This window comes from Seriola lalandi, unplaced genomic scaffold (assembly GCF_002814215.2).
Source record: "Seriola lalandi dorsalis isolate HSWRI2012SDOR001 ecotype SW California unplaced genomic scaffold, Sedor1 jcf7180002054338, whole genome shotgun sequence".
Classification (NCBI taxonomy): domain Eukaryota; kingdom Metazoa; phylum Chordata; class Actinopteri; order Carangiformes; family Carangidae; genus Seriola; species Seriola lalandi.
In genome coordinates, this window is record NW_019524891.1 from 943,602 (window position 1) to 958,983 (window position 15,382).

Genomic DNA, 15,382 nt, shown 5'->3' on the forward strand with positions numbered 1-15,382 from the left:
ACGTGCATTTTAATGTTGCCCAGCATTTCTTATACGTCTTGTCCTTTTATTATTTCGATGCAAAAAGAAGCACTTTAAATTGTTTCTGCAAGGTGCTATAGCCTGCAAAAAAACTGTTCTAGCCCCGTTCCAACCAATGTATTCTTCATCAATAAGGTACGATAATGACATATTTGGAAAGAAACATCTAAATCTCAGATAAGTTGGAGTTTTATTTGACCCTAAACAGAGAGTACACAGCAAAAGAAAACTGGCAAATCACAGTAAATGACAACTCTGGAAGCTGGACCACGAGACTACATCTTAAAAAACATTTTGAAGTTGGAAATTGCAGCTAGTAAAACAATCTCACCTCAGGTCGAAGTGGGCAAACCATGCGATTTGACCGAAAGCTTCAGAACAGCCACTAAACGGAGTGTAGCATTTGATTGTTTTTGTCAACTGCTGCTTCCAGGGTCAAGAGTGGAGTTTGAACCTCAAGTCTTAATGCATATTTTAACACACTACAGAAGCTATACCCTGTGTTTTCTAATATTTTCACTGAGCCTGATGCAATAGTCATTCAATAAAACAAATTTATTACTGAATGACAAGTCGCCCAGAATGAAGTGGTTTGGATTCAAACTGTCTTATATCTGACATAAAATCCCTAAATAGAAATGTGCCAGTGACTGGGGATCCCTCTGTGTTGTGTAAGATGCTACGCTCATAATCCGTGCATGTGTGCAGACACGAGTCATATGGGCTGCCTTGAAGGCCAGGTGATTATCCAGCAGTGTTACACAGACAGAGGGAGGGGAAGAAGGGCAGTAGGTGGTGGCGGAGCAGAGGGATAAATCAACACAAATAGATAGGCCAATAGAAGCACAGGGCTGATACAGGAGAGGTAGCAGAGAAAGGAGGGAGACAGAAACAGAGACAGAGAGAGACAGGCAGCTCATAGTCTTACTGTCAAAGAAGAAATAGGACAGAGGAAGGAATTCCTGACTCTACAAGCAAGCAAAGGGATGAAGAAATGGCCCTAATCATTTTTAACAGGAAATAAACTCGGTTTTTCATTTAACAGCACAACTCTTACTAAAAGTCCCTTTTTTCTTTTTTACCTGCTTGGAGTAACACGGCACAACTGTTGCGCTGGACCTGCTGAGGAAAACACAGGGCCGGAGGAGGGGTACCAGGAGGAGACGGGCCGCTGCCAGGTCGAGCAGGAAGCTTGAGCACAGGCTCCGCGGGGTGATGAGGACAGCCAGGAGGGCGAGCAATGTGGAGGTGCCCTCATTCCTCCGCCAGCTGGTCAAAGAGACAGAGAAGATGGTCACCTTCTTCTTCAAAGGGGGGTCCAGGGAAGCAGGGCCCGGGGAGGAGGACAATTTGGATGAGGACGACTCGATGCCGAGCCCGTACCTGGAGCATCCCATTTTGGAGAAGCATGTGTCAGAGGGGGGGTCTCAGCCGGGGCTGAACTACGCTGTGGCGAGCATGCAGGGCTGGAGGGCTCAGATGGAGGACGCCCACACCTGCATGCCCCAGCTGAGAGGAGAGCTGACAGAGTGGGGATACTTTGCTGTTTTTGATGGACACGCTGGCACCACAGTGGCACAGTACTGCTCCAGAAACCTGCTGGATCACATCCTGGCGACAGGTACAGAACACTTAGGGACTAATGAAGCTGTACAAGAAGATATACTCTAAGCACTGAATACACTTTTAGTTGTTTGTTCGGAAGGGATGACATCTAGCTCTTGTTCATACCAAGTTTAAATGCACTCATTGTAAGTCAGTTTGGACGAAAGCATCTGCCAAATGAATTCAATGTCAAACGTTTAAACTGAAAACATACTGCATTGGGATTTTCAACACACATGTGCAAACAGACCCTTTGGTGGCATCGTTTTAAGCAAAGAAATAGACTTGAATTACGAACGCAAAGTCCATAAAAGCAGTTTATTGAGAGCAGGTTATAAAAACAAACGATACAGGTTTAAAGATGAGATTACCTGAGATAACTAACATGCCCAAGTGTATATACAAGTTGATAGAAATGCATACAATATAATGCGTGGCACTTTCATAATAAGAATTCTGAATATTGTGGTATTTTACAGGATTCAGGTTCAGGGGGGATCAGAACAAATCACAGCTGCTGACGTTCATTCAGATATTAAGTTTTATACTTGACATGTAGAGTGTAAACTGATTGGCTTGCCATCTGAGAGAAAATGAACATGCAAATTAAAAAGAAAAAGAAAATTAATAATCATAATTACATGAAAACCTTCAGTAAACTTTTGTTGCAGCTGTGCATCAGGAGCCAGAAACCCTTGAAGCAGACACTTTTTGGGCTTTCTTAGTTTAATGTAATTTTTTCACAAACACTGTGTCGACCATGTTACTGCACTGAGCTGCAGTGTTACTCCAACAACACAGGCACAGTGCTGGTTTTAGTACTCGGACTTTGCAATATGCCATTAAATGTTGATTTCACAAATCAAACAAAACACAATCTCCCCAGTTTATGTGGTACGAGGATCCATGTGTTGGCCTCTTAACAAACAACATGGCGGTGCAGTGCCAGAAACTATACAATATGTAACTTAAAACCAAATGTTTCCCACTCGTGTTTCACAGGTGGGGTTAAAGCGAGTGAGGACCCTGAGCAGGTGAAGGACGGGATCCGTGAGGGCTTCCTGGACATTGATCGCCACATGCACAAACTGGCTCGCCAGGACAACTGGGACCGAAGTGGCTCCACTGCAGCAGCTGTCATGATTTCACCGCGTTACATTTACTTTATCAACTGCGGGGACTCCCGCACTCTGCTCTGCCATAACGGCGAGGTGGTCTTCTACACGGAGGACCACAAGCCGTTCAACCCCAGAGAGAAGGAGCGCATCCAGAACGCTGGAGGCTCGGTGACCCTGCAGAGGGTCAACGGCTCGCTGGCCGTTTCCAGAGCACTGGGGGACTTTGACTTCAAGGAGGTGGACTGGAGGCCGCAGACTGAGCAGCTGGTGTCACCAGAGCCTGAGGTGTACGAGCTGGAGAGGACACCCGAAGACGAGTTCCTAATTCTAGCATGTGACGGTGTGTGGGACGCCATCGGCAATGAGGAATTGTGTGCCTTTGTGCGCAGCCGTCTGCAGGTGTGCGACGACCTGAGAGAGATTTGCACCCAAGTCATTGACCTCTGCCTCTATAAGGTGAGATGTCAGGCCACAAGGGTGCATCAACAAGGTGCAGAAATATGAATTAATAAGAAAAGAAAATAAAGGATATGATAAAACATTCTGATAATGACAAACACATTTTAACCCTCGCGTGGTTAATGTTTTGACAGTTACAGAAACAATCACACAGTATTCAAATGTTGCACCAGGAAACAGGAAGCACTGAAATGACGAACATACTGGAGTCCAAATTTATGAGGAAAAAAATGATTTACAGGTGTTCCCTCAGCATTAGGACAGCTGGAACCATGCATGGATATCACATAATCAATACCTCTGCCCTTTTCTACAATTGCCACAGAATAGTTTTTTCTAAATAAAACAGTCAAAAAAATCAGGAACTATCTCAAAGAAAAGAAAGTCAAATGTGAAGATTTGCTTATCTTTTTCCGTACGTTTTATAATAATAAATTGCAGATCTTTGGGTTTTGAACTGTTGGTCAGGCAAAACAAGTAACATGAAGACATCAACTTGGGCTCTATACGAGTCTTCGATGGGCATTTGTCACTGTTTTCTGACACATTATAGACCAAACAATCAATTACCACAATAATCAGCAAATTAATAATTAATCAAAGTAGGTATTCAGGAATGACACCCACCACTAATCATGACACAGGTGGTGGACAGGGTGAACAGAGATTTCCTTCCATTAATATCTAAAAGTTCCATGTGGATTATACTCTCGGTCAATTCATTCTCTATGAAGGAACCTAAACACAAACAAACACAGGACGTCCCAACACAGAGGAATATCCTGAATTGATGAAGATAGAAAAAGGCCCTGCGATTATTCTGTGGATACACTATAACTTATATGTCCACAAAGTGTCAGTAATGAAATTCCAGACTATTGTTAAATTCTGATTCTTATTATTCACTACAAGCACAGATTCAAATCCAGTCCATTTAAATACTGAGCTACTTAATTCCCCAGCACAGTGACATCATCCTGGCGTCTTAGCTCAGCACTGCTCCCACTAATTTCTCCAAACTCAGCTCATTGGACGCTGCAGTAGGACACAGAGTGTTACAGCAGGTGGATTCATGAATGGGAGGCTTTACATTAAGAAGGGGGACTAGTGAGCAGGGTCTCTGTGTACAAGAATTACACTGATGTTGTTATGCAAGTAGATTTCTCCTGCAGGTCTTCTTAACACTTGCTGGTAACTGCCCGTCTCAACACTGACGAGACCTTCTCCCGCCCTATAAATAGCTGTATTATGGCATCCCGGGACATTGGATAGGAGGGAAGAAAAGCTACACATGGCTCGGATTAAGACTGAACGTGAGTGTGTTGATGGGAACTTAACACACACACCAGCTCAGAGGTTTTATCCTGGTCGGGATGGGCTGCTATTTATTTCTCCAAAAAAGGCTTAAAGTAACTGCTGAAAGACTGTGTGTTCCAGTGCACAAGGAGCCTCTCTGCTTGCATCTCTGACGTTATAACCGACAGGCTGATGGTTATGACAATATGATGACTTCATAAAACAGCTGGATTTTTAAGGCCAATACTGACACTGACATTTGGGAATTTAAAAAAAAAATCCATGACCAGTCTATCAGCCAAGAGTTTTGTTTTATAACTGAAATTTTTTGGTACTTACTGATATCGATATATATATCTGCAATATGCTAATATTTATTCATCTACTAGCTCTTTACTTCAGGTGCACTTCCTCAGAGCCGCAGACTAAAGTAATGTATTTTGTCCAGTAAACCAGGACTTCTATAATTACTTAACTGTGACATCATAGGAGATTGATATGTTGTCCAAACTCTGTTTAGCAAATGTATCAGCATGTGATAATCCTCCCATAAAATCAACCAAAATATATCTGCACCCAGCCTGGCACAGACCTCGGCCCCCTGCTTTTTTCCCTCTCAGCAGGTCTATTTCAAGTGATTTCAAGCAGTGGAACAAGTATTAAGATGCTGTAGTTAAGTAAAAGTACCAGTGCCACAGTGTGAAAGTGCTCAAGTACTTAGCAAAAGTACAAGTAGTCATTATGCAGGCAGAAGGGCCTGTGCCAGAGTTATATCATTACATTATTATATTACAGGATTATAATTACTGATTTAACATATAAGCCGCATTTTAATGTAATATCTGGTTGAATGGGGATAATATAAACCCTCTATAGTTTTACTTAGTTAAATATACATAATCCCATGCAATTATATACATAATTAAACATGCTCGTTATAGGTTTCTTTCAGCTAATTAATCAGAAACAATAGCTGTTAAATATGTGTAGTGAATTAAAAAGTACAATATTTCCCTCTGAGGTGTAGTGAGGTAAAGGTATAAAGTAGCATAAAATAGAAATACTCACGTGAAGAAGAAGAACCTGAAATTTTACTTGAGTAAATGTACTTAGTTACATTCCACCACTGTGGAATTAAAACTGCAGCCTCAGCTCTTTCCATCAAACTTGTCTGATAATGCTGTGCTCTGTCTCCCTCTCCAGGGCAGCTTGGACAACATCAGCATCATCATTGTCTGCTTCCCCGGCGCCCCCCGGGTGTCACAAGAGGCACTGCAGCAGGAGGCGGAGCTGGAGCAACAGATTGATGTGAAAGTGGAAGGTGAGTTGATTTAAGACTTAAATCCCACACGACAACACACTGATCTTTGGGTAAATGTCATCTCCCTAATTTATTACCACATTTTTTTGACTGCCTCCCCTAACAGAAATTATCCAGATGATGAGGACCCGAGATGAGGACCCTGACCTTCTTTATGTGATCAAATTCCTGGCTGCAGAAGAGATGCCAGGACTTCCACCAGGAGGAGGCATCACCAGCAAGTGAGTCTGAACAATTAACCCCCAAAATACACCGATATGTTTACGGTGGAATCAGTTTTGTGGAATCAAAATAGAAATCTTTTTTAATGTGCTACCACTGTTTCTCTCTTTGCAGGCGAGACTGCATCATCTCTGCATATCAGAAACATGTTATGGCTCCTAGAAGTCAGGAACCTATGGTAAGACACATGAGACACATTTCATTCGATAAACATGTTGTTAGATGCCGACAGTTACAATAAATTCATAAATTAATAAAACTAATATGCCTCATTTACACAAACAGTTTTTGAGTGATGAATATATCTTGATATTGACCATAAGTCATGACCCCTGACATTTAAAGTCACACAAAAGTATGGTTGCCACTTACTATTAGTTTTAATAGTGATTTATCTTCTGGTTAATTTCTTGACTAATCAATTAATCAATCATTGTTATAGCAAAAAAGAGTCAATAGTTGATTGACAGAAAATAAAATTGAAACTAGAGAGCTCAGATCTCTGCCATGACCAATGTCAAACAACATACGCCAGACTTCACAGAAAAAAAATTAAATTCATGGTACATGTTACAGATCTCCCCCAAAATTCAATGGATTCTTCCCTGGTCCATGTCCCATCTCTCCACCAAGTTCAGTGCAAATCGCTTTAGTATTTTTTGTCTAATCCTGCTGATAAATAAACAGACACAGGTAAAAACATAACCTCCCTGGTGGAGGCAACACTTCCAATCATTGATTAATTGCTCAGGTAATTTTTTAGGAAAAATTGAGCCTGTAAGGTTGTTGTTGTCTATGTCAGTAAATTGATTATGTTTTGCCTATAAAATGTGAAAAATGTAGACCAATATGATGATGATGTCCTCAAATTGCTTGGTTTGCTCAAAATCCATCAAAGCAAAGCAAAGCAAAACAAAACAGCAAATACAAACATCTGAGGAAATGTCAGGCATCTTTGTTAAATTGATAATCTTAGGAAAGTAGAGTTTACTTCCTGTAAGCTTGATCTACCTGTAAAATTAAGTTATATGAACAAAATGCAGAAACTTCGATGATAGTAATATCACGCCTTGTCTTGTGACATTTCAGGACATTGAAGGATCGGAGGAGGACTCAAACTAAAGCTGTTGCCATGGAAACAGACTCACCACCAGCTTCACCGTCTCCATGGCCACAAGCTTAAACCGCATTTACATTTTAGACGAGCACTAATGACTGATTCTTTATGTACTATGTTCTCTTTGAACATTTTTTGTCTGGTCAATTAAAATGAAATTATAATAAATGAAATACTTGCTGTGTTTTTTTTTTTAATATTGGAAATATATTTTCTAAAATCATTTGTTACTGACCAAGAGTTCTTCATAATATTTAACCATACAGCGCCTGGAGAGACACTGATAGATATTTACTACACGCTAGAGGCTTCTGTATATGGCAGCTCATTTACAATTCTGTGTAATGCTGTATACAAACTGTACATATGGAAAACAAATGAGCTGACACTCCTCATTCTCAAGCAATAAATCCTGCAAAAACCAAAATAACATTGCATTCTTCAAATAAAAAAAAACAAAAAACAACACAAAAACAACTTGGACTTACTTTATGTGCTCCACACATGGGCTGCATGTGTATCAGAGTCTCATGTTGGAACGCAGGGTCCCTCTGTAAATAATTAGTTTGCACAATACTGTCAAGGAGCAAAGGTGATGTGGATAGCAATGACATGTTATAGCAAGAACATAAACGTGTGCCATAAGAGAGGAAAGCCAGAGGGAGAGACACAAAAGGATAAAGAATGCAGAGAGGGTTGGAGAAAGAGATAGAGAGGGGGCCGTGCTGGGGGAAAAGGATGAGATACTCCCAGGAATTAGCAGGCAGACCTCATTAAACACGCAACCTGCGGCTCTTTAGAGCAGATGTGTGATGTGTTACATCACCATGCGATTCAAAGGTTTTTCTCCTGCAGGCGATTTTATAGTCAACGCATCTGTACAGCCTGATAAAGCTCACTGATAGTTGATCCCGTTATTATCAATCTGAAATTATAGATAGATACTATAAAAAAAACTGTTTATTCATTTATGCTGTGACAAGTGTTTCTCATAAATCTTTCATTTAACAACTTTATGTTAATGATATTTAGAGCCACTTATTTTGAACATATGAGTTGTTGAGATTTACAGTGGTTTAGGGCTGATTCATTTTGTCTACACAATGTGACATTTTCACATGTTCTGTCAAACCAATAGTCCACTTTACAATTGTGTTTGGTAATCAGACCATACAAAAGAAGAAAATAGCACATTCTCAAGTTTAAGGGAGCTGGAAATGTTTGGCATTTCTTGAAAACTTACTAAAATTATTCATCAAATTACTTGCACATTTATTTTCAGTCAGTGATTGCAGCTCTATTCAGCTGATTTCTTGTTTTTCCACACACAGAAAAGAAAAATAAGCTGGGCTGTTGACTTTGCTTGAAATGTGACAACAGATCAAAGTCTCAATATCTATCATTGTATGACCGTGCCTTGAAATTTAAAGGCTGGCTTTACATTTACATATATATATATTTACATAAGTCTGCTCCCATTCAGACCAACCAGTCAAAGGGTGTACACCATCCAGAAACAGAGACTGAGACCACAGCAGGACATAGATATAAATTCTCTAAAAAAACATATTCCTTACTTCTCCAGTATCAAAAACAAAACAAGATCATTCAAGTCAAAGTCAAAACTACCACATGAGGGACTTTAGGGGGCTCTCATTGGGAGTCATGGGTTCTTCAGAATGTGTTGCGAGGGTGTGGTGAGGCTCGGCACCTCTGTATTAATTGGCTGAGCAGAGCTTTCATTGGACAGTGTCCTTCTCACCTCCTCACTCCTCACAAGTCGGATCACTCAAATACTCAACTGAGGACGGCACTGCTCTGCGGAGAAACTGGTGGACAAAGTTAAAGAGGAAGTAAAGAGTGGAAAAGAAGAAAAAAAAAAAGGGCCAGAGAGGAAGGCAAGAAACCTCAGACTGAAAATGTGAGTAATGACTTAGATTGTGTTTAGGTAAAAAGCATGATGACAGAGTTGAATTAGTTCTGTCTCACTGCAGGATGATCCTGGTTTGAACTAGCTGGAGACTTGTCTTGAGTTTGCCTGTGTTCCCTCTGGTTTCCTCCCTCAGTCCAGAGACATGTTGTATAGAGCTAACCCTTGGCATCACCAACCTATTAGCTGTTTAGTGCTAAGTGACCGCCAGAGGGCCCATAACCAACAACTGCTGTCAGGGGAAAACCTTGTAAAAAATTGCAGTAAGACTGGAGATTGCATTTTTGGCGTTGTTATGTAATGCCATAGAGTATTATGAGCCAAATGTACTGAAAATGACAGCGGTGGTAGACTTAAAAAAAAGGCAAAATCTACAAAGCAGATGTGACCAAAAGGTACAGTTCATAAAACAAAAGAACACACTCAACAAATATCTTAGCATGCAGAATAAAACACATGTAATCTTCACAATTATTCAATAGCAAAAGAATCTTGAAAATTGGAGACACAACTTTTTTGCTAATTAATGACGATCTATTAAGTCCTGCTGCATTCATCTACCAGTTTAAGTAATATTATAGCCTGATTTTTGTCATGAACAAATAAATGAAGGGTCTCATTTGATTGTCTTCAACCAATTTCATCTAGAGCGTTTTTGAATTTGTGTGCTAACTTGGTGACAGGTGTATTTATATCATTGCTCTGTGTTTTGGTGAATATTAGTCTTTCAAACTTCCCATGTATGAAAGCAAATAATTGAATGGATTAATTTTTATTTATGGAATCTAACAGAAACTTTACTTCAAAAAATGCAAGAGATTCTCTTGGTCTTCTTGTTATTGAAGTCAAAAGCTGGACTTTATGAACCTTCATAGTTCCTCTTGGATTTTTCTTTGTATTTGTAAGTCTGCCTGAAAGAAAAACTTATTTAGAAAGTTACAGTCCCTTAACCTAATGGTCCTACTGAAAAAAGGCCAATTTTTGAGGTGAGGGCGTGAACAGGATTGGCCAATCAGACGCAAGTGACACCTGACCTGTAGCACACCTGTGGAAAGGAGGAAGAAACAGGGGAATTTAGGGTGCTGGCCATGGCAGAGCTGCTTGCTGAGTGTGTTTGCACTTTTCTCTAGAAACGCTAACTGTTGCAGCATCTGTAGTCGTCTTGTGGTTTACATGGCACAAAGTGTTAAGGAGGCCGCTGAGGAGACGGGCAGCACGGTATGGACACACACCAAACAAGTCCTAACAAAACTTCAGCCCACAAGCAGTTGGCCCACTCCCGCCTCCTACAACTTGGGTGCGTGCATGTTTATACAAACTGAAATTAAACCCCTATTATCTGACAACGTATCACTTACCCGCAGACGGACAGGATGCCTCTGGACGTAGGAGACACCGGGTACGGCAGCGTGCCAGGCCCCGGGCTGTCAGGCAGTGTGGGCGGCTCAGAGACGGCGCCGCTGCTCATCCCGGAGCCTGAACCGGAACCGGTTCAGCAGTGGCAGCCATTGACCAAGGAGCAGCTGGAAGTCGTGGCGGGGGGTCCGGGCTGGAGGAGAGTGCGTTGTTACATGGTGTTGCTGTTCTGGCTGGCTTGGGTGGGCATGCTCGCCACCTCCATCGCCATCATTGCGATAAGCCCCCGGCCGGTCGTAACCCCGCTCAAGTGGTGGCAGAAGTCGCTGTTCTACCAGCTGCAGCCCGACCTGTTCATGGAGGCGGAGGGGTCAGGGGGCATAAATGGTGAGGAAATAAATAATGGTTTCATTTAAAAAAAAAAAAAAACACACAAAAAAACAAAACAAAACAAAAAAAAAACCCCAACATTTTAGATATTATTTTTTAGTTATTATTTCAGTTGTTCCAGTTGCAGTCCATGTGAAGCTAAATTTCTTGTTGAAGAACACATTTAATCACAGTTTGACTGTCTCCTGGTGGTCAGTTAGGGGCATGGCAAGGACATTATAACTACAGTATCTTTGTAAAGTCTTCTTAGGCTGAGACACACATTTGTTCAAAGTTTACTTTTACCATGTTTGCAGATTGAAAGGCAAACTTCATAGTGCTGCTAAGGACACACAATAAACATGGCATGCCATAAGAGAATATGTATGATGACGACATTAATGAGCCTCAATGTTTTATCAGGGGCCAGATCGACCAAAAATAAGAGCTGCTGGGCCCCAGAATACTCCCTGTTCTCCCCACTCTCTTTGAAATGTGCTACAGGTTTATTTTGATCCAACACATTAATTTTAGGAAAATGCATAATAAAGACATGACTTCAACATAATGTAATAAAGTAGAACCCACTGTCATTCGATACTGTGGATTTAGTCTTGGGACATTCCCAAACGAAATTCGACACATTTCAGTTAAACACAAACTAGTTGACACACAGGTTCTTGATTGTTAATGAGAGCATTATGTTCACACTGTATGACATTTGGTCTCATTGAAATGTAAATTCTATCAATTTTCAAACCCAGATGGGGGTTCTTGATTACTGCAAGATTGCCTTTTTGCAGGCCAAATTTCATCATACTAGCACCTGGTCTTTATCTCAGGGCAGATCACTGTCTCTTACCACACAGACGGCATCCAGACATCACAAGCTTAAAGCTGTGGGCCACCACATGATTGCAAAACACTCAGAAAAGAGATTAAGAGGTTTTCTTGTGTTTGCGTTGAGAGAAAAAAAAAAGATAAGGCAATGCTTTGTTCCCACGCAGAGAAATTGAGCAACTAGAAGAGGTAAATGAACAGATTTGTAATATAGATGAGTAACCTAAAAACTAAACTACATGTATTATGACCATCTGCTACATACACAAAGTACTAAATACCATTTTCACCAAACACAAATGGTAAGTACAAAGTGTATTGAGACAAAAACATACAAAAAAAAGGGGAGAGAAGGAAATTGAACAGTGACAGATTAAATATGACTAAATTAGTTTCATGTCTTAATCTCTCAAGTGCTGTGTGAGCAGCTTCCCTACCTCAGGTCCCTGGGTATAGGGGCTCTGATCCTGGAGGGTCTGTTTGTTAAAGACGTGTCTCCATCAAACCTTACTGCGACTGGTGAAAGCTTGGGGACGTTGCCTCAGATCCAACATCTGCTCACAGAGAGCAACAAAGCAGGTGAGTGAAAGACAGCACGCATAGCTAGATAGAAGACTCTTTCCTGCATGGTTTGATGATTAATGAACCTTTTCACTGGTGCTGCAGGTCTCAAAGTGGTGTTGGACTTCTGTGAAGTGGATCTAGACGTAGCAGGAAACGAGCCATCATCAGCCAAACTGCAGGTGAAACCTCTGGTCATGCTACTAAACGTCTTTAAGTTCTCGGTGCTGCTGGATTCCTTAAAACATTACTACCGTTTCCACAGCATACCTTGCGGTTCTGGTTGGAGCAGGGTGTGGCGGGTTTTGCAATCTGCGATACAGATGCAGCATATTCAGAAAAGGTAAATGATACTCATTAAAAATTTTAAATTTTCTTTATAAGCAGTGGTTCCAATAAAGTATTTATATTTCAGACTCTGCTGGAGTGGAGAGACGTCTTCAGGGAATTTAGCAGTCAGGAGGAGGAAAGGTACTGCATGTGCAGATGTGGATAGATGTTTGTTTTTCTAACATAAAATGAAGCTACGGAGTAATTGGAAACTGCACACCCTCGTCTCTCTTCAGGATTGTGGTGGTGAAACAAACGCAAGAAGTCCCACGTCCTCTGAACAACTCCAGCCAGATTAACAAGACACTGGTGGATGTGGTCATGAGGTCAATTCTGCCATCTTCACATCACCTCCTGTCTGCCCAGGAAGTTGCAGATGCTATAGAGACACACTTGCAGACAAGAGAAGATGAGATATGGCCCAGTTGGACAGTAAGACATGTGCATATATACACTCAGATGGCAGTTTAGTAGGAACACCTCGTCAAAACTACTTGAGTCTAATACAGTCCTGCATTACATCCTACCTTCATGAAGGTTTCAGTGTTGTTGTCCCAGTTGAATCTGTGTTAAAGAGGCGTGTGATCATCTTGGAGGGTGTAGTTTGTGGGGGTGTTGAACTGCATTGCGTTTATGTTGGTAGGTGTTACTTTTATTTTGTTCACCCCCATTCAAATCAGTGATGGAAGGCTAAACAACAGACACACCTCTTTGTATAATTCGATACAGCTCAACAGCAACACAGATGGGAGATTTAGCACGGATTTACTCGACGTAAAGCATGCAGAAGTTAAATATAATGAATGTCGGGCTGCAAATAACTGTTACTTTCATCAATCAATCATGATTATTTTCTTGGAAAAATTGATTGTTTTGTCCCATTAACAGTCTACAGATATTCAGTTCACCGACAAACTATATGACAAAGAAATGCAACAGTTTACAGTTGTACGTCTCACATTACAGAAACTTGAACACCAGGTCTGTAACTGCATTGAAGCATTAGTGATGTCATATCAACTTTACTGAATGGCATAAGTAATCTTGAGTATAATTGAATTGCCCTTTGGTTTAGGTAGGATGTCATTATACAACTGCAATGTGTTTCTGCAGGTTGGAGGAAAAGCATCTCCTGACTTGAAGAAATTACTCCTGGTGTTGATGATGACTCTGCCAGGATCACCTGCAGTCCAGTATGATGAGGACTTTGACCAAACACAGGTTTAAAAAAAATAAATAAATAAATAAAAAAAACCCTGCTTGAGACTTTGAGTTCATAATTTAACCATTTTATAAGTTGCCAAATAAAAGCTTTCTGCCATATAGAATGTGTCTCTGAATGTTGGCTCGTCTCATGGAGAGAAGAATGAACCATCAGACGCAAATACAGTGAGTGATAAAGCTGGTTGTCTGCTGTCTCTTTATCATATAAAGCTGTTGATAAAGAAACCAAGTATTAGTTGGGTAGGTGATATTTAACTGACACTTTTCTGTCTCTATAATCCCTCTCTCTCTCAGGACAAGAAGGTGAAGCGTTCAACTGTAGCTCTCTTTACCTCCCTCAGTCACTCCAGAGCCAGAGAAGAAGCTCTTCTGTACGGCAGCTTCACCTTCCTCCCCTTCAACACCTCAGCCAACTCCTCTTCCTCCTCCAACTCCACTCTTGCTTCTCCTGCACCTCTCACGATCCTGGCCTTCCTGCGCTCCTGGGGTTGTGTCCACTTCCTCATTCTGCTCAATGTCGGGCCTGAACTTCACGCTCTGGATCCTGCCTGGGCCCCGAGCCTGCCCGAGGCTGGAGTGTTTGTGGCCAGCACAGGAATGGATCGCCTCGGTTCGACATCTCTGTACACGCTGGAACTGCGGCCCCACGAAGCCATCGTCATCAAACTGTTTGAGGCAGGAAGCTACTCGTAGAGCTTCTCTGTTGTCGTTGTGTGGAGATTTAGGTGCTGGGGTTTCAGAATGACAAGTATCTGACACGTGTTTTTTTTTTTAAAGTTCTGATCTGTATACGCTCAGATGTCACTAAAAATAAAACGATGAATTTGTGTTGTGTGTGTGGCATCATTTGTTGTCAGGATATATTCCCTTTAACCTTCTGGAGTCTGTTTAGGGGAAAACACTGAGCATGGTTTATTTCTGGTAACATAGCATTAACATAACTTTATATATCAGGTAGACATATGATGAGGAAACCAGTTGAAATTGTTTTTGCATTTGTGTTATTTGTGATTTATAACTAAATATTTGCACATTTTTATAGTATTTTTTGTTGCATTGACAAAATGACAGTCACAAAGACTTGTAGGCAGTGGTGGAAGTAGTATTAAGATATTATACTATACTAGATACTTTACTTATGTAAAAGTACCAGTACAGCAGGGTAAAAATACGTACAAATAAAAGTCCTGCATGAAAAATCCTACTTAATTAAAAGTGCACAGAAGTCAGACGCAAAGTCTGAACTCCAGAGGTTAAGTATTCCTGTCCATGGAAAAGCTGTTTTATAAACAAAGTGAAACCCCACTGCAGTGGTTTTGCAATTACTCATCACTTGTATGAGCTACTGACCACATTGTGGACCGCATACTAATTACTCCTGTATGTGAATTCTTATCTTTTTCAAACCTCTTTGTTGATTCAAATCTGGGAAGCAAATGAAGCTTGGCAGTGGTTCACAGCATATTATCTTAATCTTTCTTGCCACTTATGTACTGTCATACTATTCCAGAAGAACAAATGCCTGTATGACTTAGAAATAAATGTGCACTTGTGTGCACTGGTTAACCACATAGTGGTGCTACAGTATTGGTCACTACTCTGCTGCTCTGCTG

At 41.0% G+C, this 15,382-nt stretch overlaps 2 protein-coding genes across 3 annotated transcripts; both read left to right on the plus strand.

Moving 5' to 3' along the window:
• Positions 1–820: 820 nt before the first annotated feature.
• Positions 821–7,392, plus strand: ppm1na (protein phosphatase, Mg2+/Mn2+ dependent, 1Na (putative)). The gene is made up of 6 exons (XM_023407597.2): positions 821–1,642; positions 2,629–3,200; positions 5,703–5,820; positions 5,927–6,041; positions 6,157–6,220; positions 7,132–7,392. Exons 1-6 carry the CDS (start codon positions 1,237–1,239, stop codon positions 7,162–7,164), a joined length of 1,308 nt encoding a protein of 435 aa, XP_023263365.1. The 5' UTR covers positions 821–1,236; the 3' UTR covers positions 7,165–7,392.
• A 1,645-nt stretch (positions 7,393–9,037) lies between these two features.
• LOC111656005 (amino acid transporter heavy chain SLC3A2) lies at positions 9,038–14,597 on the plus strand. 2 transcript variants are annotated; one of them, XM_023407594.2, is made up of 11 exons: positions 9,065–9,080; positions 10,220–10,307; positions 10,454–10,832; positions 12,069–12,233; positions 12,321–12,397; positions 12,481–12,558; positions 12,631–12,686; positions 12,782–12,977; positions 13,659–13,766; positions 13,872–13,934; positions 14,064–14,597. In XM_023407594.2, exons 2-11 carry the CDS (start codon positions 10,263–10,265, stop codon positions 14,460–14,462), a joined length of 1,566 nt encoding a protein of 521 aa, XP_023263362.1. In that variant the 5' UTR covers positions 9,065–9,080; positions 10,220–10,262; the 3' UTR covers positions 14,463–14,597. The 2 variants fall into 2 exon arrangements, with proteins under 2 accessions (XP_023263363.1, XP_023263362.1); XM_023407595.2 differs by lacking the exon at positions 10,220–10,307 and having other exon boundaries at positions 9,038–9,080.
• The last annotated feature ends 785 nt before the right edge of the window (positions 14,598–15,382 follow it).

Coding starts and splice junctions, on each gene's coding strand:
- ppm1na (XM_023407597.2), top strand. CDS start 1,237: ATGAGGACAGCCAGGAGGGCGAGCAATGTGGAGGTGCCCTCATTCCTC. Junction 1,643..2,628: donor GGATCACATCCTGGCGACAG/GTACAGAACACT, acceptor CGTGTTTCACAG/GTGGGGTTAAAGCGAGTGAG. Junction 3,201..5,702: donor TTGACCTCTGCCTCTATAAG/GTGAGATGTCAG, acceptor CTCCCTCTCCAG/GGCAGCTTGGACAACATCAG.
- LOC111656005 (XM_023407594.2), top strand. CDS start 10,263: ATGGCACAAAGTGTTAAGGAGGCCGCTGAGGAGACGGGCAGCACG. Junction 10,308..10,453: donor CTGAGGAGACGGGCAGCACG/GTATGGACACAC, acceptor ACTTACCCGCAG/ACGGACAGGATGCCTCTGGA. Junction 12,559..12,630: donor ATGCAGCATATTCAGAAAAG/GTAAATGATACT, acceptor TTTATATTTCAG/ACTCTGCTGGAGTGGAGAGA.